At 41.9% G+C, this 24,555-nt stretch overlaps 1 protein-coding gene across 1 annotated transcript; it reads right to left on the bottom strand.

Moving 5' to 3' along the window:
• Positions 1-9,460: 9,460 nt before the first annotated feature.
• On the bottom strand, positions 9,461-18,086 carry LOC132884525 (polymeric immunoglobulin receptor-like). Its single transcript, XM_060918379.1, has 8 exons — positions 17,908-18,086; positions 17,494-17,814; positions 14,999-15,322; positions 14,395-14,733; positions 11,552-11,653; positions 11,305-11,415; positions 10,712-10,767; positions 9,461-10,512 (listed from the first exon to the last, which is right to left on the bottom strand). Exons 1-7 carry the CDS (start codon positions 17,945-17,947, stop codon positions 10,718-10,720), a joined length of 1,287 nt encoding a protein of 428 aa, XP_060774362.1. The 5' UTR covers positions 17,948-18,086; the 3' UTR covers positions 9,461-10,512; positions 10,712-10,717.
• Positions 18,087-24,555: the final 6,469 nt, after the last annotated feature.

The following is a 24,555-nucleotide window of genomic DNA, read 5'->3' as shown; positions in this document are numbered from 1 at the left end:
TTCCCCACTTTACTTTGTAACAATCAGGATCATTTTTAGAATGTACTGTATATAAAAATAAAACATAGAGATCGAATACTATCACACGATTTGATAAATGTGACAGGTTTCTAATAGTGAAAAGCGGTGTTTTGCGTAGTCTATTGGGTTTGATCAAAATTTGATGTGGAGGTGGGGACGTGGTCGAGTGTCAGTTCATGAATGCAGAGCAAGGCCAAAGGAGGTAAGCAGCAAAGTGATTACACCTGAGTTTGATTAACGGTGATGAGTGTGTGTTTTCTATTTAAGTGATGACCAAGGGGTTAAAGGAGGAGAGAAAGAGCTGAGCGGGGGAGGAAATCGAGATCCAGCACAGAGCTGTTTGTGTGTGTGCACCAGTGGCGGCTGCTGCTTTTTAAAACAGGGGAAGCCCATTTTACGCATTCATCGTAAAACCTGTAGGCTGGATATCAAAGCATAGAAAGGTGTGCCCCATTAGCATAGTGAACTACACAACCCTACCTAGTGGCAGAAAGTATTTTTGCTTGTACATTTCATGTTATAGTCTGGCTTGCCAGGCTAGTGCCTCATATCCTTAATCAAAAATATCAAACATCCAAAAATCACTGGCTATTCAACGAAGAGCCTTGAACATCATACCCTGATATGCAACACAGAGTCTTTAACACAACACCCAGCTGTGCAACACATCCTTGAACATCTTCTGCAACACAGTCTGGAAATTCATAACCAGGTAGGCTATGCAACACACACAACCTTGAATATTATACCCAGGTATAACCTATAACACAGAGCCCACCATTCTCTTAACATTACTGAACAATATACACACTTCAGATTCATGAACATTATATGATGCACACTATTTATACACAAATTCTGCCCTCCGCTCCTTTTCCAGAAAATGGTCTGTGACCCTGTCATACCAGCTGGTTGTGCTTTCCAGAGACTTCACCAATTTCTGTTAGCAGCTACTGTAGCACTGCAGATACCAATAAGGCTCAAGCTAGCCTACAACCAGATTGAACTACAAATGAAATAAACGAGTGAATTCAAGAATGATCAAACTGATAGAATGGATGAAAGTTAACAGAGCACAACGAGTAATCTCATCTCATCTCATTATCTCTAGCCACTTTATCCTTCTACAGGGTCGCAGGCAAGCTGGAGCCTATCCCAGCTGACTACGGGCGAAAGGCGGGGTACACCCTGGACAAGTCGCCAGGTCATCACAGGGCTGACACATAGACACAGACAACCATTCACACTCACATTCACACCTACGGTCAATTTAGAGTCACCAGTCAACCTAACCTGCATGTCTTTGGACTGTGGGGGAAACCGGAGCACCCGGAGGAAACCCACGCGGACACGGGGAGAACATGCAAACTCCACACAGAAAGGCCCTCACCGGCCCCGGGGCTCGAACCCAGGACCTTCTTGCTGTGAGACGACAGCGCTAACCACTACACCACCGTGCCGCCCACAACGAGTAATATTTACATTTATTTACAGAGTAATGTACAGAGATATCAATGAGAAGAAACGTTTATATGAAAAGAAATTCGGACAGCACTTTGGCACACGACTGCACTTTCTCGACATCCGCTAGGGACTGACTGATCATACTTCCGTGTTCCTCGCCGAAGTACCACCCTCCTCATGTCTTTCAAACACTACCTCCAATAATCCTTTATCAGCCCGGCTTCTTGCCCCTCCCACTGTCTCATTTAGTCCCAGAGAAGCCCGGCTTCCCTGGAAGTGACGATTTTGTTGATTTTAACCAATAACAACTAGCCGAAATTGGCTGTTCAGAGCCGTCTCGTAGACTGCAACGGATACCCGGCTGCCAGTCAGTGTTGCCAGATACTGCTGACGTTTTCCATCCCAAAATATGTTCAAAACCCGCCAAAATGCACTTAAAACCGCCCAATCTGGCAACACTGCTGCCAGTCCATAGAGCCCATTGAAATAAGAAAGGTTACAGCCTGGCAGCAAAGGTGATTCTCGTAGCGAACTGCAAGTTCGTCAGACATCACTCAAATAAGTTACAGGATAGTTATGAACATAAATACAATCTTGGGCATATATTATGTTATGCAAGTTATTGTTTTAATGAGAATTCAACGTCGTAGACGCCGCAGTTTGGGGAGAGAATTTTAGGGGAAGCTCGGCTTCCCTTGTTGTCTCTGAGAAATCGCCCCTGGTGTGCACATTCTCAGTGAGACAGCCAAGTAATAAAATAGCTGAAAAGTGAAAAGTAAAAATAAAAACACCAAAGTACCCAGCCTGTCTCCATCCTTCAGTGTCCCAGTGTTCCTGAAGTGCTATGCTTGACCACTGTGAATTTACACTAACATCGCTATTGATTTAGCAATCTACTTCTGCCTGTTCTTTTTTTTCTTTCTCTCTCTCTCACACACACACACACACACACACACTCTCAACTGTAGCTCTGTCAGTGTGTGGTAGTGCCAGGGTGAGGAGTGTCTGGAACGAAAGCTGCATTGATAAGGACTCAAACAAAGAGGGAATGTTAATGGGAAAGTTAGCACACAGATTAACAGAATGGAATTTGCTATAATTAAAAAAAATATTACATATATCCGATCGGCCATAACATTATGACCACTGACAGGTGAAGTGAATAACATTGATTATCTCATAACAATGACACCTATCAAGGGGTGGGATATATTAGTCAGCAAGAGAACAGTCAGTTCTTGAAGTTGATGTGTTGGAAGCAGGAAAAATGGGCAAGTGTAAGGATCTGAGGGACTTTGACAAGGGCCAGATTGTGATGGCTAGATGACTGGGTCTGAGCATCTCCAAAATGGCACATCTTGTGAGGTGTTCCCAGTATGCAGTGGTTAGTACCTACCAAAAGTGGTTCAAGGAAGGACAACCGTTGAACCGGCGACAGGGTCATGGGTGTCAAAAGCTCATTGATTTGCATGGGGCAGGAAGGCGAGCCCATATGGTCCAGTCCCACAGAATAGCTACTGTAGCACAAACTGCTGAAAGAGTTAATGCTGACACCTTTCTGTTTGAGCCACATGACTAAAACTATTATATACTGTCTCATCTCATCTCATTATCTCTAGCCGCTTTATCCTTCTACAGGGTCGCAGGCAAGCTGGAGCCTATCCCAGCTGACTATGGGCGAAAGGCGGGGTACACCCTGGACAAGTCGCCAGGTCATCACAGGGCTGACACATAGACACAGACAACCATTCACACTCACACCTACGGTCAATTTAGAGTCACCAGTTAACCTAACCTGCATGTCTTTGGACTGTGGGGGAAACCGGAGCACCCGGAGGAAACCCACGCGGACACGGGGAGAACATGCAAACTCCGCACAGAAAGGCCCTCGCCGGCCACGGGGCTCGAACCCAAGACCTTCTTGCTGTGAGGCGACAGTGCTAACCACTACACCACCGTGCCGCCACACATATATATATATATATATGTATGTGTGTGTATATATATATATATATATTAGGGTGGTCCCGAAATGTATGGGAAAAATTTTTTTTTTTACCAAAACATTCCGACCACCCTACCATTTTTTTACATAGGCTAAAAGAAGGCAACAAGCAAAATTTCAGAAAAATTGGTTAATATTTAGAGGTGCCACATGAGGTTGCAAATCGGGTTAAGCCATTAACATTAGTTGGTGTGTAGACTGTTGCAGAGAAGATCTCAAATCCCCAAAAAGTCACAGTTCTAGAGGGAATATGCCACTTCTATGAAAAAGAAGAGGCAGGAAGAGTTTATAGATTGATAGAAGGTTAACTTTCATGCACTAAGGGGTTCTTAAACAATGAGCACTGATTGTAATATGCTGATGAAGTTGCGAATGTTTTTCTTTCTATGTTTTTCAGATGGCTAGCAACAGTAATACAAGTAGTACCGGTGGTGCAAAGCACAAAACCAGAAAGGACAATTATGTTTGGTTAATTGGTCCCACTTCCAAGGAACTGTCTGGGAGAAAGCTTCCTTCTGCTAGGGAAGTCCTTAGTGTGTTCTTTTATCTCCACAAGATACCATAATACCGAAGGGTTTAGAAAATCACAGACAAGTAATAGCTATTGTTACTTTGAACACAGGAAGTTATATTACTGTATTGTTTGTATTAATATGAAACAGTTAATAAGCCACATTATTTTATATTGTGTCTTGAGTGAAAACTTTAATGGCTTTGTGGCACCTCTAAACATTGTTCAATCTTAACCAAATTTCGCACAATAACTTCTTTTAGGCAATGTAAAAAAGAGGTAAGGTGGTCGTAACAAAATCCTAAAAAAAAAATTTTGGGACCACCCTAATATCCATCCATCCATCATCTGTAGCTGCTTAGTCTGTTCTACAGGGTCACAGGCAAGCTGGAGCCTATCCCAGCTAACTATGGGCGAGAGGCAGGGTACACCCTGGACAAATTGCCAGGTTATCACAGGGCTGACACAGAGACAAAGAACCATTCACACTCACACCTATGGTCAATTTAGAGCCACCAATTAGCCTAACCTGCATGTCTTTGGGCTGTGGGGTAAACCAGAGCACCCGGAGGAAACCCACACAGACATGGGGAGAACATGCAAACTCCACACAGAAAGGCCCTCACCGGCTGCTGGGCTCGAACCCAGGACCTTCTTGCTATGAGATGATAGTGCTAACCACTACGCCACCGTGTGTGCGGTGAAAATCATTACTGTTGTTATTTATGTTGGTTATTATGTGCCTTTACCATAGAACACAGATTCCCAAACCTGGTTCTGGAGTATCCCCTGCTGTACACCCACTTCATGTCAGGAGGGGCTGGTAATTAGCTGATTAGTTGATTTAGGTATGCTCAAGCAGAGCAAACACCAAAATTTGTAGAGCAGGAGGTTCTCCAGGACTATTGTTAGGAATATGTGGTTCAAGGGAACCCCCTAGTGGTAAGGAATAAAGCTACAGCTCTAACATATCAAAAGCAGGAGTGGGTAAGGTCAGTGAGCATTCATTCATTCATTCATTCATTCATTTATCTTCAATAATTGCTCTGTCCTGGTCAGGCTCATGGAGGATCCTGAGCTTATCACGGGAACACTAGGCTCTAGATTGGAATTCACCCTGGACACATTGACTCACACACATTCACAATTATGGGCAATTTAGTGTACACACTTCAACTACTGTCATGCTTTTGGGAGGTGGAATGACATTCGAATATCCAGAGGAAACACACATGGATACAGGGCGAACATGTAAAATGCCACATAGCCAGTAATGTGAACTAAAGTTGGAAGCATGGAGCCTGGAGTTTTGACACGATAATGTGACCCATTACTACATACACTTTAGGTTAATGGATTATGTGTGATTAACAAGTTTGCACCTGTGTGGCACGATGGTGTAGTGGCTAGCAGTGTTGCCTTACAGCAAGAAGGTTCTCGGTTTGAGCCCAGTGGCCGACAGGGGCCTTTCTGTATGGAGTTTGCATGTCCTCCCCATGTGTGGGTTTCCTCTGGGTGCTCCGGTTTCCCCCACTGTCTGAAGACATGCAGTTAGGCTAATTGGCTACTCTAAATTGCCCATAGGTGTGAATGGTTGTTTACCAAGCCCAAAAATGGTTGCGGCAGGAAGGGCATCTGGCGTAAAACTATGCTCCAATTAATATAATGTGGCTCAATAGGATCCATATGGACCCTGACCCGGCAACAGTGTTGGACGAAGAAGAAGTTTGCACCTCTCTCACTACTTCAGTCATGGGCCACTTGCACTTCATGTACATTTTTTTCTTTTCATACTATTTTGAGTGACAACCAAAAGCACTGTTGGCTGACAGGGAGTGCTAATCAGGTACAAACAGTGATTTTGTGTGAAAGCAGTTTATGCCAACCCTTTTTTTTTGGGGGGGGGGGGGGGTTCTCTGAGTATAGATAGCGTGCACGTGACGTCACGAGGTCACGTGATATTTGTTTATCTGTCATCTTGGACGGCATGGCCGCGCATAGAACTTAGACAAACCCGTTCTAATTATCAAGTGTGTGGGAGTAGATCTTTCGAGAATGGTTATATCTTGTTCAGCATTTGGTTGTACCAATAGACAGGGCCAAAAGGAGGGCCTGTCATTCCCCACAGACGAGGAGAGATGCGCAAAATGGGTGTCCGCTGTGCGAAGAGAAAACTGGTACCCCAGTTCTACCAGCCGAATTTGTAGTGAACATTTCATATCAGGTAGGTGTAATCTTCTAATTCAATACTCCTAGTACATCTGTTAAGTTGATTTTCGGATTGAATGATAACTGCATACTTAGAAACTAGACAGAACAGTGTTTGTGGCCGTCAGTCCGCTTGATCTCTAACGTTTAAAATGTCTATGCCTAGCCCTACTACCCTGGCGTAGTCTATGATAATGTTTTATCTTTTTGGCTCATATATGCCTTTGAAAGGCCAATCCATAGTAGGGATGGCGAAAACTAAAAAAAATCTTGACTGACCACCGAGCCTCATTAGCCGGTTAAAGTCGGTTAACCTATGAGTTTAATTTAAACTCATAGGTTAACCGATGAGTAAACCTCGGTTACTAAGTAATCGGTTACTAAGGAGTAAATTCTGTATTAAAATTACTAAATAAGCAAATGCTGTTACAGTCCATGAAACATAAGAAGTATGAGAAGAAAACAGTAAATCAGAAAGCTGTGCACGTTTTCATGGAAGCTGCACAAATGTGCGCAGCTTTCTGATTTACTGTTTTCTTCTCATATCTGGAACTGAGTTTAGATTTCGAACATTCTTACAATAAAATGTCCTGCATAGTCTCTTTATGATAAACGTCTTAATGCCACTTACCCGTGAGGTTATCAAGTAGACATTCTTCTTCGGAACCTTCCAGAGGTATAGTTGGGATACCCATCCCGCAACAAAATATTTATAAGCTTCCAGGCTCTTGTAAGCTTTGAGGGCTTTGCCAGTGTAACACGATTCATGATTAACAAGAAAATTGTAAATGTCGTGGTAGGCCAGATCGGGCAAATCGCTGGCACCGCAGCTCCAAATTTCCTTGAACAAGGATTGCGGCAAGTTGTACGGATCTGCAGTCCCCAACCTGGAACACTTTTCCACGTAACGCTGCCTCACGTCACCTTCAAGATGCTGAACAAACTTCGACAAGTTATCACGCGATGTAGATGGGGTATTTTCCGAATTTTCTTGGGGATTACTCCCTGGATCCATTACGCTCGCACAAGGTAAACAATCCTGAAGCCGTCCAATATGGCGGAGTATACACAGATGGGTCACGTGACTGCACATCCTCTATACTGCCCAAAGAAGGCTATGTAAAAACAGAAATTCTTATGAAAACTGCAAATTCTTAAAGCCATGAGTGTCTAATTTCATACGCGCATACTGCATTTCATTGTCTTTGTACCTGTACTCTGCACAATGACAATAAAGTTGAATCTAATCTAATCTAATCTGATCTAATCTAATCTAATCTAATCTAATCTAATCTAATCTAATGAGCCATTAACCACTACTCTAAAGTGTGACATGACAAATAAATTTGATATGCTGAACATGAGCATGCCCCAATCAGATGGAAATTCCATTTTTTGGCCTCTGGTATAAAAAGTTAAGTCCACTGATTTGATTTAAATGCATTTTAAATCTTTTCCTGTGTTGGTTATTTATAAGCAGTTTGTTTTAGTTTTGTGTAATGTTAAACAAAATTATTGGTGTATGCTTACTTAATTTTAACTACTTAATGTTTTATTGGCTGCCATGATCAGTTTTAGCTCCTTAAAATCTGTGATGACATTTTCAGGAGTTTTTGTTTGTTTGTTTGTTTGTTTACAGTGCCACCAGAAATCTGGAATGATGTTCCAGAAAATGTTAGGAACACTATTTCAGTAAAAGTTTTTAAAAATGTATTTGTTTAACTTGGTTGATTCTACATGTTCCGACTTGTTAAATAAGGTTTTCATGATCTTATTTTGGCGGCACGGTGGTGTAGTGGTTAGCGCTGTCGCCTCACAGCAAGAAGGTCCTGGGTTCGAGCCCCGGGGCCGGCGAGGGCCTTTCTGTGCGGAGTTTGCATGTTCTCCCCGTGTCCGCGTGGGTTTCCTCCGGGTGCTCCGGTTTCCCCCACAGTCCAAAGACATGCAGGTTAGGTTAACTGGTGACTCTAAATTGACCGTAGGTGTGAATGGTTGTCTGTGTCTATGTGTCAGCCCTGTGATGACCTGGCGACTTGTCCAGGGTGTACCCCGCCTTTCGCCCGTAGTCAGCTGGGATAGGCTCCAGCTTGCCTGCGACCCTGTAGAAGGATAAAGTGGCTAGAGATAATGAGATGAGATGATCTTATTTTACTTTTATCATGATTCATAGTGGTAGTGCAGTGGTTAGCACTGTTGCCTCACAGCAAGAAGGTTCAGTGTTCAAACCTCACAGCCGACTGGGGCCTTTCTGTGTAGAGTTTGCATGTTCTCCCTGTGCCTGTATGGGTTTTTTCTGGATACTCTGTTTTTTTTTGCAGTTTCACAAAGACATGTTGACTGACTTCATTAAACTGCCCCAGGTATGAATTTGTGTGCAAATGACTGTCTGACTGTCTGTATTAGCCCTGTGATAGACTGGTGACCTGTCCAGGGCGTACCCCACCTCTATTCTGAAGTCAGCTAGGATTACCTCCAGCTCCCCCGTGACCTGCAATGGATAAATGGTATAGAGAACGAATGAATCATCGTCATTCTCATAAATTTATGGTTCATTCATTTGTGATTTGTGTAGTTCCCAGCTCAACTCATTCAACTAATCAGCTAGTGAACAATCCTGAACCAGGTTGAACAGGATAAATCAGAGGAGAGAAAACGCGTAAATGTTCAGATCACGGGTACTCAAGAACCAGGTCTGAGAAACACTGATTTCAAGAATAATGTGCATAACCTATGAGGAAAGTACTTATTGTACAGATGATTGTCGGTTCTGTGTCTTTTTGCACATAAAAAATTGAATAGACTAGATTAAAGAAAACATAAAAGATGAGCATGTACTACTCTTGCTTTTGAATTATTGGTATTTTTATTTTTTAATTGTGAAAACAGTTTAAAACACTTCCATTTACTAAATAGATATAAGCATACACATGGCATGCATTAATTAATAAAGTAGTACATTAGCAATTAATTAAATGTTAATTAATTAAATGGCAGACACGTTAAAGGTAAACTATACCTTGTTGTTATATTTGGATCCAATTTTGATACTGAATGCACCGCTTACAATTATTCATTGACCAGCTGAGCCACATCATAAGCATCAGAAATTATTATAAATAATTAAGGAATAAATAATGACAGGGTGTGTCGTTATACAGTAATCATCAATAATGAGACAGCGTGATATAACACAAAGCTGAATTACTGTTACCACCTCAAAATTTTAGTCCTCAAAAAAAAAAAAGAAGACATTAACAAATTTTATCTGTTTATTGTTACATTTAATGTCGTGGCGCACTGACACTGAAGAGTCCGTCCTGAAATATTAAATAATTCAATATATAGTGAATATATAATGCATTTAACAATAGACAGTGTCACAAAGCAGCTTTACAGAAATCCACATGTACTGTACATTTAAATGTTCACAACTTTACCAGATCAATAATTACACTCCCCCCCCAGGGTCTGCCATACAAGTCCTGGTGTAAGTTGCTATTTTTTAAACCATATTAGAAGGAGAGTATTAATATAAAATTGTGATTTGAACTGTGATTCTGACAATACTGTCAGAGCCATTACAGAAAATGAATGAACACCTCTTGACCAATCGGAATCAACAATGCAACAGTGCTGTGGTATTACACAGTATCTCAAGGCAAAAATGTAAAGCAAACAAAATGACAAGCAATAAATACAAGTGCTTCTTCAATAATTAAGTAATTAAGTATACTTGACAGATTCAGTATCTTCAGTAAATATGCTCAAAATACATGTTTATTAGGAATAACTGTATACCTGCATGCTCACGCTGTTATCCAATCAGTAATTATCCAATCATCCGATCCATGTGGCAGCAGTTTAATGCAGATACAGGTCAAGTGTTTCAGATCAGGTATACATGTGTTCCTAATAAAGTGGCCACTGAGTGTGGGGATCAAATTATGTACAGTATGTAAAACTAGCCATATGAATTACCATGATTCACTGTAAGGGATTCACATGATTCTTCCTCTTTTTTAAGCCTAATCTTAGGAGCTGCATCATCAGAGCTGGTGGCACTGGTATGAAAATGCACTGTTGTGTAAATCAGTCCTTCACCAGATTTCTTAACAGAGGAGGTTGAGGAATCAGAGAGACTTGTGAGTAATTGAGCCATTGAAGCAGTGCTTGAAGAATCACGGGGGCTTGTTGGGAACATTGTGTTACCGTAAACAGTTTGAGGAGGATCAGAGGGGCTTGGAGAGGAAATTGCAGATGTTCCAGCTTCTGATGCAAAAAGTCCTCTTTTGTCTTTATCCTCCTGATAATCACAGACAGCAAGAGGGTCAAAGAAAAGGAGAGAACACAAAAAAGTTAAAACATATATGTGTGTGTGTGTGTGTGTGTGTGTATTATAATTATCATTATTTAAAAAATAAACAAGAGTAGAGGTTTTAGTATTGAACACATGCTTGGATATTAGGAATAGCTTTACTGTGAAACACAAACTCATAACTTACTTCATGTTAGTTTCCCAAGCCTGGACCTGAATGCCTGTCAGGAGATGCTGTTCTTCCTATAACAATTAACACGCATCGTTTAGTGATTGTTTAATAAGAATGCATTTTTTCCTTAATCTCATTATTATTATTCATGTTTGCTGGCGGGGCGGTGGTTCGAGCCCCGCGGCCGACGAGGGCCTTTCTGTGCGGAGTTTGCATGTTCTCCCCGTGTTCGCGTGGGTTTCCTCCGGGTGCTCCGGTTTCCCCCACAGTCCAAAGACATGCAGGTTAGGTTAACTGGTGACTCTAAATTGACCGTAGGTGTGAATGAGAGTGTGAATAGTTGTCTGTGTCTATGTGTCAGCCCTGTGATGACCTGGCGACTTGTCCAGGGTGTACCCCACCTTTCGCCCGTAGTCAGCTGGGATAGGCTCCAGCTTGCCTGCGACCCTGTAGAACAGGATAAAGTGGCTAGAAATAATGAGATGAGATGAGATGTTTGCTGGCATCTCCAAATATTTAATTCTGTTTTTTAAAGATTTATGTAAACAGCAAGAAGTCACAATCATTTGCTGATAATGGTGTGATGTGATGTGGTGTGTGTGTGTTACCTTGTTTCTTGTGTCTAATAAAGAGAATCAAAAAAAGGCACATGCTTCCAATCATAAGCCCCATCAGAATATTTACGAGCACAGTGATCACAATGGAAACTGGGGAAAGTCCTGGAAGCGAAACACATAAGCAGTTATCCCGTTAAAGTTGAACTACATACTGACGATAGAGAGATCTGATCTGATTCATCAAAACCTTACAGTTAGACTGTGTGTGTGGTATGGGTATGCATTTAACTAGTATTACCTGTTTGAAAAAAAGTTGGTGTTGATGATGCTGGTGTTGATGATGCAAATGACGATGATGATACTAGTACCACTGAATGTTGTGTTGGTTTTGAGGATGTAGCTAAAGCAAGAAAAACAAAAAACGTTTCAGTCACATCCACCATAAATTAGCTCAGACTCTTTCTCGTCTTCTTTTTGAAAATTCATGTGTTAGGTGTGTACTGTCATTACCACAACTTATATTAACTTCCAGAATGAAACTGTCATGAAGCAGAAGCAGATGGAGGAAAATGGATGTAAATTTGTCATCACAACACAGGAAAAGAGCAAGCAATTAGGCAAACAGGACAATAGAAGACAAACCAGTTCAAAACAAAGGGAAACTGTTAGTCTCTTTCTCAAAAAGGAAATTGAGAAACAATGGACATAATTGTACACTGCAAGAAAGTGGCAAAACTTCCCAAAGTGTGTGTAAATGATAGATCTGCAGGTGTGTTGGCAGTCAGGTGACTGTGAACGAGGTAATATCCGGACTTGTTTTGGCAGAAGAACTGAATGTGACAGAAATTAATTTGACTTGAATTTTATATTATTAATATTAGACAGAAGCCCTGTGATGACCTGGCGACTTGTCCAGGGTGTACCCCGCCTTTCGCCCGTAGTCAGCTGGGATAGGCTCCAGCTTGCCTGCGACCCTGTAGAAGGATAAAGCGGCTAGAGATAATGAGATGAGAAATTAGACAGAATGGGCAAATCGAGTGGTTTTCAATAGCTGTCTTGAAGAAGCATGTAGTGTGTCATGGGTGTGTTTTTCTGCCCCAATAAAAAGTTTTTTTTTTTCGATTTTCACACAGAATTTACAGAACTTGTGATGATACACTTTTATTCTATTTTATTTTTTTCTTAGACTTGCCATTGGTAGCCAGTAGGATGGTAGTCATGCAGTCAAAATTAAATTAAAAACTTATAAGTATGCATTCATACAAAGAACAGTATGGTAGAAATTCACAGCATGGCCTCAAAATGAAAATATCATCCTGTCTATATGTCAACCATGGTTTTACTTAGGGCAGTGGGCATGTGCTGTCCTTGACTGCCATGCAATGGAGTAGTAAGGCATTTCCTTCCCTCCACTAGCTTGGGGTGGTGCCTTGAGCAAGCACTAGCAACACCTTGCTCCCCCTGGTCAGGGTTACAACCCTGAATGTGGATTCGGCAGACTGTGAGGAAGAGACCACCATCTGGTGGTTCAAGGGTCAGGAAGGCAAACCCAGCAAAACATTTCTGGAGCACAATCAGGGCACAGTGCAATATGTAGAACACTGTTGGCCATCCACTGCATCCCGACCTAACTCCAGCCATCTTGATTCTGTCTTGCCCCTTGACCCAGTTAGACTGGGATGAGAGAGTGAAGATGATGGCTGTGCAACTCTCCCTCACTCTAATCCAAGTCATGTGCAAGTCATGACTTCAAATTCAAATTCAAGTCCTGTGGCGATGGGCAAGTGGCGAAGCAGCAGGTGCGGAAACACTGGAAGCTGTAGTCACAAACCTGCTGCTTCACCATTTGCCCATCACCATGTTCCATGTGCCAAGGTTGAGTACCTTCACTATATTATTTATTTTTTTATTTGTTATATTTCAACTGCTGAGTGAGATCCCCACAAGTCGCATTGTGCTGGCCAGGGTGAGGTGAAACAGGGTATGTTTGGGGCACCTTTTCTAGCCCCTTCCTCCATGGAGGTGAGCAGAGCAAATCCTAAATAGGGCATAGGGTCACTCTCTGCTGGAACGAAGCAGCAGTGGAGTTCGGCGGCCCCCTGGCTGTCTGAGCAGCCCTGTTAAGGATTCGCTCTGCTCACCTCCATGGAGGAAGGGACTAGAAAAGGTGCCCAAACATAGCCCATTTCACCTCACCCTGGCCAGCACAATGTGGCTGGCGGGGATCCCACTCAGCAGTCGAAATATAACAAATAAAAAAATAAATAACATAGTGAAGGTACTCAACCTTGGCACATGGAACATGCGCACTCTACTGGGGGCTGGACTTCCCAGTGTTAACACTATTCTGCAGAAAGCCCAAGCCAGATGGACCGGCCATGTTGTCAGGATGCCAGACAGTCAACCGTCCAAACAGTTGTTGTATGAAGAGCTGTGCCAAGGCAAGTGGTCATTTGGGGGGCAGAAGAAACATTTCAAGGGCAATCTCAAAGTGTCACTCAAACCCCTAGAAATCGATCACAACTTCTGGGAGTCGCTTGCTCAGGATCGTCCAGCATGGCGGGCAAAGCTCATCAGTGGCACACATGTAGCAGGGATGAAACGCATCGCCGAGGCCCAGAAGAAACGAGCTGCACAGAAGGCTCGAACTATCGCCACCCCCACTACAGCACCTAACCATGCATGCCTGACATGTGGGCATACCTTCAAAGCCCAGATTGGCCTCATCAGTCACCTCCGGACCCACAACCACCATCCACCAAACTAATATCATGGTAATCTTTGACCCCGAAGGACGAACATCATGGTTTTACAAACATTGAGAATGGAAGAGAGGATTACAAAGTGTTTTCTGTGGTGTATTATTAGCAAAAAGTGTGAAGGCTTCTAAGCTAAAGCTTCCAAAGTGTATTTGTGAGGATTAAAATGCATGACCTGCTGTCCTGTCACTTTAAAGAAGAGTATTACAAACTTGTTAGTATACAGTGTCATCTGTACATTAGATCAATAGCCAGTTACTATATTATTCTTTTTGGTAATAAACTAGAATTACTAGAAAGTGAAATTGCTTTTGGCACATAAGCTCATAGTAGTGGACAAATGTGAACGCTGAGGTAACAATCACCAGATTACCAAACTCACCAATAGTTCTCAGGTTGATCTGTGTGAAATAAACCTTGTATCCATAATCAGATGTCCAGGCTGTTTCAGCTCCACACCAGTATTCACCAGAGTCCTGCTCAGCCACATTTCTAATACTCACAGTGAAGATTTGCTTTGCTCTGTCATCATACAAGCAGAATTTCCCCACATTCTTCTTACTTTCTTTAACAGATTCTTTATAAAAACAAGCAGCTTGTTGCAGCCTCTTCTTGCAGAGAAACTTGGGGTTCCTCCAGAGGAATTCTGGGTATTTACAGCTGACATTCAAATCTCCTCCTACATGAACAGTCTTATTGATGGACTTCTCATAGGACAGACCTGCAAATCACAACCAATCAGGTGTGGGTTTCCCAAAAGCCTCTTAACGCTAAAGAGCATCTTAACTAGGAGAGAGCGTGTTCATTGTGATTTTAAACACACTACCATTTAATGATGATCTTTGTGCTACAATGCTTTTGGGAAACCCACCCCAGATCAGTATGTATGTCCTAGCTCTGATTAACAATATGTGTACAGTAAATTTACATATAAATATAATCACAGCATGTTTCTTCTGCTAAAATCCATAATTATAGCTACTCACCTTCGGTTACATTCAGCTTCACTACAGTGTAGGTCTCTATTTCATCAGACACAACAACAGCACACGAATATGTTCCAGTGTCCTCCGTAATCAGCTCTTTGATAAACACACTGAAGAATCCTGCACTTGTGTTGTCATGAATTGAGAATCTGCCATCATGTGACCATTCACTGTTTAGTTTTGTTGTTATTTGATTAAAACACCACTGATCAGCTCCGTTCTTACAGAAAGATTTTGGTTTGTCTTTATATTCATCCTCATATCTGCACTTGATGTTGATTCCTCCCCCTGCATATGCTCTCACTTCTCTAGAGACCAAGTCCCCTGTTCAAAACAAGTTCAAATCATGATTACAATTTGACCACTTTAGGTCATATTCAGGTGGTGGTCCAAAAGTTTCATCACCTATTTACATGGGAGAAAGTTACTTGTATTCATATGGAATCAATTTTGTGCCAAAATGTTCATACAATACTTTTGAACTATCAAACAAAAATGACAAATCAAAATACAAAAAAAGAAAAAAAACGTCAGTTTGTTTAGACTGGCAAACAAATTATTCGTGTAATTGTGCAAAATATCAGTCTATTACTCTTCAGAAACCTTTTATTTTTGTTCCGCGTCTTTCTCAGTTTTGCTTGACGTAATTTATTTTGGTTGCGATTCCAGCTTTCTCGTTTGTGCTCCCTGACGTTTTGCTTGCAGTTTTGGCACAAACTTCACGTGTGGGTGGGCTGTCCAGGAATGCATTCCCATTGGGTAACTTGTGTTTGACTGACAGCTACGCTCAGCCATTCCCCGGAGGCTGTTGCGGCCATTTCCTACTCGGATTCTGGCGGACTGTTTGACGAGTGACCGATCCATTGACGGTAAACTAGGATCGAGTGGACTTCAGTGGCGACTATGATATTGAATATCATAGTCTCCACTGAAGTCCACTCGATCCTTGTTTACCATCAATGGATCGGTCACTATGATATTGAATATCATAGTCTCCACTGAAGTCCACTCGATCCTTGTTTATCATCAATGGATCGGTCACTCGTCAAACAGTCCGCCAGAATCCGAGTAGGAAATGGCCGCAACAGCCTCCGGGGAATGGCTGAGCGTAGCTGTCAGTCAAACACAAGTTAGCCAATGGGAATGCATTCCTGGACAGCCCACCCACACATGAAGTTTGTGCCAAAACTGCAAGCAAAAAGTCAGGGAGCGCAAACGAGAAAGCTGGAATCGCAACCAAAATAAATTACGTCAAACAAAACTGAGGAAGACGCGGAACAAAAATAAAAGGTTTCTGAAGAGTAATAGACTGATATTTTGCACAATTACACGAATAATTTGTTTGCCAGTCTAAAAAAGTTGACTTTTTTTTCTTTTTTTGTATTTTGATTTGTCGTTTTTGTTTGATATTTCAAAAGAATTGTATGAACATTTTGGCACAAAATTGATTCCATATTTTTCCATAGCTTAGACTACTGCTTTTAAACACTAGCACATGTTTCAGCCAGAAAAGAAATTGAGGGATAGAAAATGCAGACTTAACACCTAATTAAGATCTAGTAGACATGTAATACATTGCCAGTATATTGCTGCATGAAGAGTTCTAATTGTACTGATCAGAGTAATTACTGATGGCTTTCACCTTTATTATTTGGCAACTTATAAAATACTGCTTGCTCCAGCATATCTCATTATTTTGCTTAATTTTTTTATGACACACAAATGAATGTGAGATTGAAATCAGTAAATCATAATATGCAGGAAATACAAAGAATTTTATTATGATTTTAATTTGGCAAATCATTTAAATAATGGTAATTTAATGCTGTTGATAAAATGTGTTCTCATATATATATATATATATATATATATATATATATATATATATATATATATATATATGCTGAAGGTTTAAAGAATAAACTAACCGCTCACTTTAATTAAGTATAGTTCATAATTTTATCCACAAAATATCCAGTCCTTGTAGTAAGCAATATCTCTGTTTAAGATGCTGTCTCTAATGTCCTCTGCAAAGAAAATACAATTTTCTTGTAATTTTAAGTCATATTATTAAGTTAATTAATTAATATTTTTAGTATTGGTATTCAATATGGCAAAGTTGTTTTATGAGTCCATTTACACCATAAAACAAAACAAAAGATTCAGCTTAACATATTATGGCTATATCAAACTGTTAGACAGTGGCGCTGGATTAATTTTATTCCTCACTCAGTTTGATATCATGCAAGAAAAATGTGCTTAAGTCCAAGGACAGAATAATGTGTAAACACATTTTTGGCAAACTATGCCTAGAGAGTAACTTCTCCTCAACTGTCTGAATAACACTTAAGTTTGTAGTTGCATCTGAGGTTTGAATACCAATGTGCACAATTTCACTTTATATGGTTTGGATGGGAGTTTGTACTTTTACCCAAACAATAGTTGATACTAATGATGCTTAATATTTGGGAAGAAGGCAATAGTGGGAGACTCACCTTCCTTTACCTTCAGTTCCACCGGTGTATTAATGTCTAATTCTGCAGGAATATAAACTCCACACTGGTACGTCCCAGTGTCCTGTACAGTGAGCTCTCTGATCACCACCCTGAACTCTGCTGATTTGGTGTCATCAAACAGTGAGAATCTTCCTGCAGTGTTCCAGCTGTTTTTATCTTTTGTCTTTATTTGATTAGAACAACCTGACCCTGAATCCTTACAGAAATATTTTAATTTTTCTGTGTATTCTGTATCATACTTGCACTTGATAAGGACTCCTCCTCCTGAATATCCTGTTACTTCCTTAGAGGCTCCTCCATCTAACAAAACACCAAACATCCATCTGAGCAAAACCTTCCTTCCTGTAACACTGCTGCTGATAGTGAGGATTATTTTGAAGTGCGTTTCTTTACCTGAGATCAGGCAGAGGGTGAAGATGAGGAGGCTCTTCATCCTGAGTTCACCCTCGCAGATCACCACACCAACTCCACTTCAGAAAGAAACTAAAGCTCCTGTTCTGTTACACACTGTTACTGTCTCTGTCCTGCTCTGTAAATGTGGTCTGTGTCTTTATCTGTGTCTTAACCAGGAAGTGAAGCAATGCCAGTTCCTATTTTGTCTCATTATGAATGGATGTGTAATGTGTGAGAGATGTTACAATACAAATCCTTTCTCCTTACACTGACATTATTGTTCTGTGGGGATAATAGGGATAAAGTTATTAGTTAATATATTGAAAATCTTTACTTTTCTGTAAAGCTGCTTTCCGACAACGTCTATTGTTAAAAAGTGCTATACAAATCAATCAATCAATTGACTTGACTTAACTGCTGATGCAGCTACAGGTGCACTTTTGAGTCTCTTTTTCTCTGCAGCCCTGTTCAGTTACACACACACACACACACACATATATCACACACACATATATATATATATATATATATATATCTTCAGGTTTTTAATAATAAGACAAATGATCAAAACCTGCATTAACCAGTGTCCATATGTTCACTGAGTAAAATTCATCCCACAATAAACAACATGACCAACACTGTAATAGACATGTCTGACATTGGTGACTTGTAAATTTGAGATTAAATACTGCAGAATTATAATTCAAACATGGTGTTTAGAGCTTTTACCTACGTTTTAATCATACTTTATTCTGAAGACGAAGTCACTGAAGGATTTCTCCTTTCACAGTGTTGGACACTAACTTTATTGTTTTCCTTCTGTGACTCTCACATTATCCTCTAGATGGCAACCAACTCAAACTCATCTCATTCTCATCTCATTATCTCTAGCCGCTTTATCCTTCTACAGGGTCGCAGGCAAGCTGGAGCCTATCCCAGCTGACTACGGGTGAAAGGCGGGGTACACCCTGGACAAGTCGCCAGGTCATCACAGGGCTGACACAGACACAGACAACCATTCACACTCACATTCACACCTACGGTCAATTTAGAGTCACCAGTTAACCTAACCTGCATGTCTTTGGACTGTGGGGGAAACCGGAGCACCCGGAGGAAACCCACGCGGACACGGGGAGAACATGCAAACTCCACACAGAAAGGCCCTCGCCGGCCACAGGGCTCGAACCCGGACCTTCTTGCTGTGAGGCGACAGCGCTAACCACTACACCACCGTGCCGCCCCCCAACTCAAACTGGCTGTCTTAAAACTATAGACTCCTTGCACTGGCATCATGTTTACGTTACCAGCCATTGCTACCCTATACTTGGGGGACAAGCGAACTTTGTTTACAAACTGTTCACATACTGAAGCCAAGAGAAGATGTCCGGCGTCTGTTGCTGTTGTCTGAAGAAAACTGCAGCTAAAAAACCTCTACTACCAGATTACTTGGATAATCTGAGTCAGAAAGAAGCGAAGTGTATATATATATATATATATATATATATATATATATATATATATATAAAATGTGGGAATTAGAATTTATTAGTGGTTATGTTCTGTACAGGCGGCATGGTGGTGTAGTAGTTAGCGCTGTCGCCTCACAGTAAGAAGGTCCAGGTTCAAGCCCTGTGGCCCGCGAGGGCCTTTCTGTGCGGAGTTTGCATGTTCTCCCCGTGTCCGCATGGGTTTCCTCCGGGTGCTCCGGTTTCCCCCAAAGACATGCAGGTTAGGTTAACTGGTGACTCTAAATTGACCGTAGGTGTGAATGTGAGTGTGAATGGTTGTCTGTGTCTATGTGTCAGCCCTGTGATGACCTGGCGACTTGTCCAGGGTGTACCCCGCCTTTCGCCTGTAGTCAGCTGGGATAGGCTCCAGCTTGCCTGCGACCCTGTAGAACAGGATAAAGCGGCTAGAGATAATGAGATGAGATGTTCTGCACAAAATTCCTCGAAACGACTGGAGTGATGGTGCAGATTTGTGGCCCAGCATTAGTGTGAGCTATGTGTTGGAATATACTTCCTTTTCCCCCGAAGAGTCATAACACAGAAGAACAGTTAAAAAACTACAAAAGCAAGACAGGCTTCTTTTTGTAAAGGCTTTTTCACAACATCAGATTTCAGAAACAGAATGTTGCAAAAGCCAAATCATTTACTCTCAAATGACTCCAATCTGAACTGTGAGCTAGATGGTATTCCCACCCCTCCATGACCCAGCAACTCCACCGACATCTAGCTACAGAGCTATTTGCACTCTATCATTTATACAGTGATACTTATTGTTGTTAAAACAATATCTGAAGTGTTATTTGTAAAACAAAAAAATATCTTGCTCTAGACTTTCAAACAAAATTGTAAGATTTTATTTTAATTTTATCTAATAGTGGATGGTACAATAATTACAAACGCTAACAGAATCAGCACATTCCAATTGTACCTTTAATCATATAGTAACTATAATCACCCTTGTAATAATAATTCCAATAAATGGTTAATGTTCAGTTCCCTCTTCATTTATTCTCAATTCAAAAGGCACAACTGAGTCACACAGCTTGATCAGTGTGTAACAGACAATAACAATCTCATCTCATTTCATTATCTCTAGCCAATTTATCCTGTTCTACAGGGTCGCAGGCAAGCTGGAGCCTATCCCAGCTGACTACGGGCGAAAGGCGGGGTACACCCTGGACAAATCACCAGGTCATCACAGGGCTGACACATAGACACAGACAACCATTCACACTCACATTCACACTTACGGTCAATTTAGAGTCACCAGTTAACCTAACCTGCATGTCTTTGGACTGTGGGGGAAACCGGAGCACCCGGATGAAACCCACGCGGACACGGGGAGAACATGCAAACTCTGCACAGAAAGGCCCTCGCCGGCCATGGGGCTCGAACCCGGACCTTCTTGCTGTGAGGCGACAGCACTAACCAGACAATAACAATTTTATCCAAAATAGTTTTTTCCTGCCTTAGTCGATTTATTTCCATTTCACATGCATGCAGCTGTTGTAAAGTTCAGTGTGTTTGTGTAGAACTCTCTCAGACTGTAGTTTCATTACTACACTCTGGCTCCATGGTGACATTTTGTAAAGAACTGGATTCCTTTGATAACAGAAACAAAGCTTCAGTGCTCTCTGCTCTTAAACTCTTCTGTTCTTTCAGGATATATCGTGCATATTGTTTCTTCTTTTTTTTTTACTGAGTTATGTCCAAGTTGTTTGGAACCAATCTGAGATTTCCATGTCGAATAAGGAAGCTGCTTCCCCTGTAAGAAAATTAAACACTTTCATGAAGACGCTAACTCGAATGCAAGCGGAAAAAATAAAATAAGATTCTTAAGCAAACTTTTCCATACTCACTTCCGACTTTCTATTTCTTTTAAATACATTTTAAATACAATCGCAAATTTCTCTGCCATTTTCAGGCTTAGCTCCTTGTGTTGTGTTCTCTTTAACCACTCATTTCTTTGTTGTTCTTGAAGCATTTGCTTCTCTTTGTTAACATTTTTCTTGATAGTGGAGAGACGGTAATAACTTTTATCTATTTCTTGATTTGAACAACCAAAAAACAGCTAAGAAATAAACCAAATTGAAGACAGACTAAGCCTTGCTTAAATGAAATACGGTGTCTGTTTGAACCCCAGGTGTAATTATCACGTGATGCATGACATCATGCACAAGGGGTCGATAAAACAAGCATCCCAGAGAGACTGAGTCTCTCAGAAGTAAAGATGGGGAGGGGTTCACTGTTCTCTGAAAGACTGCATGGGTAAACAGTGCAACAATTTAAGAATGAAAAGTCGTGTAGAGCATGATACTTGAGAAAATCAACTGTTTCGGAAGTTATGGCCAATTAGGTGTTTTTACAAGATTTGACCTTAGTGACATTGACCTTTGACCTTGATGTCTTTGTGTGACCCTAGTGAGTTGTCCTGTGCATTTTGGTGAAGATTGGTCAAGAAATGACAATGCTAGAGCACCAACAAACAAACAAACAAACAAACAAACAAATGGACAGATCAACATACTTGCAAAAATCTCCGATTTTCACAAGTAATAATGTTCCTCAATGTAAAATTGCAATGAATTTGGGGATCATATCATCTATAGTACATAATATCATGAAAGGATTCAGAGAATCTAGAGAAATCTCTGTATGCAAGAGACAAGGCTGAAAATTGACATTGGATGCCTGTGATCTTCAGGCCGTCAGACAACACTGCATTTAAAACAGACAAGTGTCTAAGATAAGATGAGAAGACCTTTATTATCCCACAATGGGGAAATTTCCTGCTTGCAGCAGCACAATGGATAGCAGCAGAAGAGGACATATCAAGCCACACAATTAAAAAAAATATATATATCTCATCTCATTATCTCTAGCCGCTTCATCCTGTTCTACAGGGTCGCAGGCAAGCTGGAGCCTATCCCAGCTGACTACGGGCGAAAGGTGGGGTACACCCTGGACAAGTCGCCAGGTCATCACAGGGCTGACACATAGACACAGACAACCACTCACATTCACGGTCAATTTAGAGTCACCAGTTAACCTAACCTGCATGTCTTTGAACTGTGGGGGAAACCGGAGCACCCGGAGGAAACCCACACGGACACAGGGAGGACATGCAAACTCCACACGGAAAGGCCCTCGCCGGGCTCAAACCTGGACCTTCTTGCTGTGAGGCGACAGCGCTAACCACTATGCCACCGTGCTGTCCACATATATATATATATATATATATATACAACCCCAATTCCAAAAAAGTTGGGACAAAGTACAAATTGTAAATAAAAACAGAATGCAATAATTTACAAATCTCAAAAACTGATATTGTATTCACAATAGAACATAGACAACATATCAAATGTCGAAAGTGAGACATTTTGGAATTTCATGCCAAATATTGAATCATTTGAAATTTCATGACAGCAACACATCCAGCAACACATCTCAAAAAAGTTGGGACAGGGGCAATAAGAGGCTGGAAAAGTTAAAAGGTACAAAAAAGGAACAGCTGGAGGACCAAATTGCAACTCATTAGGTCAATTGGCAATAGGTCATTAACATGACTGGGTATAAAAAGAGCATCTTGGAGTGGCAGCGGCTCTCAGAAGTAAAGCTGGGAAGAGGATCACCAATCCCCCTAATTCTGCGCCGACAAATAGTGGAGCAATATCAGAAAGGATTTCGACAGTGTAAAATTGCAAAGAGTTTGAACATATCATCATCTACAGTGCATAATATCATCAAAAGATTCAGAGAATCTGGAAGAATCTCTGTGCATAAGGGTCAAGGCCGGAAAACCATACTGGGTGCCCGTGATCTTCGGGCCCTTAGACGGCACTGCATCACATACAGGCATGCTTCTGTATTGGAAATCACAAAATGGGCTCAGGAATATTTCCAGAGAACATTATCTGTGAACACAATTCACCGTGCCATCCGCCATTGCCAGCTAAAACTCTATAGTTCAAAGAAGAAGCCGTATCTAAACATGATCCAGAAGCGCAGACGTCTTCTCTGGGCCAAGGCTCATTTAAAATGGACTGTGGCAAAGTGGAAAACTGTTCTGTGGTCAGACGAATCAAAATTTGAAGTTCTTTATGGAAATCAGGGACGCCGTGTCATTCGGACTAAAGAGGAGAAGGACGACCCAAGTTGTTATCAGTGCTCAGTTCAGAAGCCTGCACCTCTGATGGTATGGGGTTGCATTAGTCTCGTCTCGTCTCGTCTTCTTCCGCTTATCCAGGACCGGGTCGCGGAGGCAGCAGTCTAAGCATGGAAGCCCAAACTTCCCTTTCCCCAGACACCTCGGCCAGCTCCTCGGGAAGAACACCGAGGCGTTCCCAGGCCAGCCGAGAGACATAGTCCCTCCAGCGTGTCCTGGGTCTTCCCCGGGGCCTCCTCCCGGGGGGACATGCCTGGAACACCTCCCCAGGGAGGCGTCCAGGAGGCATCCGAAAAAGATGCCCGAGCCACCTCAGCTGGTTCCTCTCGATGTGGAGGAGCAGCGGCTCTACTCCGAGCTCCTCCCGAGTGACTGTGCTTCTCACCCTATCTCTAAGGGAGCGCCCAGCCACCCTGCGAAGGAAACTCATTTCAGCTGCTTGTATCCGCGATCTTGTTCTTTCTGTCATTACCCAAAGCTCATGACCATAGGTGAGAGTCGGAACGTAGATCGACCGGTAAATTGAGAGCTTCGCCTTTTGGCTCAGCTCCTTCTTCACCACGACGGACCGGTAAAGCGACCGCATCACTGCGGAGGCTGCACCGATCCGCCTGTCGATCTCACGCTCCATCCTTCCCTCACTCGTGAACAAGATCCCGAGATACTTAAACTCCTCCACTTGAGGCAGGACTTCTCCACCAACCTGGAGAGGGCAAGCCACCCTTTTCCGGTCGAGAACCATGGCCTCGGACTTGGAGGTGCTGATTCTCATCCCAGCCGCTTCACACTCGACTGCAAACCGCCCCAGTGCATGCTGAAGGTCCTGGTTTGAAAAAGCCAACAGGACAACATCATCCGCAAAAAGCAGAGATGAAATCCTGTGGTTCCCAAACAGGATTCCTTCCGGCCCCTGGCTGCGCCTAGAAATTCTGTCCATAAAAATTATGAACAGAACCGGTGACAAAGGGCAGC

The sequence above is a fragment of the Neoarius graeffei genome, chromosome 4 (genome assembly GCF_027579695.1).
Source record: "Neoarius graeffei isolate fNeoGra1 chromosome 4, fNeoGra1.pri, whole genome shotgun sequence".
NCBI classification, from domain to species: domain Eukaryota; kingdom Metazoa; phylum Chordata; class Actinopteri; order Siluriformes; family Ariidae; genus Neoarius; species Neoarius graeffei.
Note: the sequence above shows the minus strand (reverse complement) of the source record. Positions and strands in the feature narration are given on the sequence as shown.

Coding starts and splice junctions, on each gene's coding strand:
- LOC132884525 (XM_060918379.1), bottom strand. CDS start 17,947: ATGAAGAGCCTCCTCATCTTCACCCTCTGCCTGATCTCAG. Junction 17,815..17,907: donor CACCCTCTGCCTGATCTCAG/GTAAAGAAACGC, acceptor GTGTTTTGTTAG/ATGGAGGAGCCTCTAAGGAA. Junction 11,416..11,551: donor ACCAACTTTTTTTCAAACAG/GTAATACTAGTT, acceptor TTTCGCTTCCAG/GACTTTCCCCAGTTTCCATT.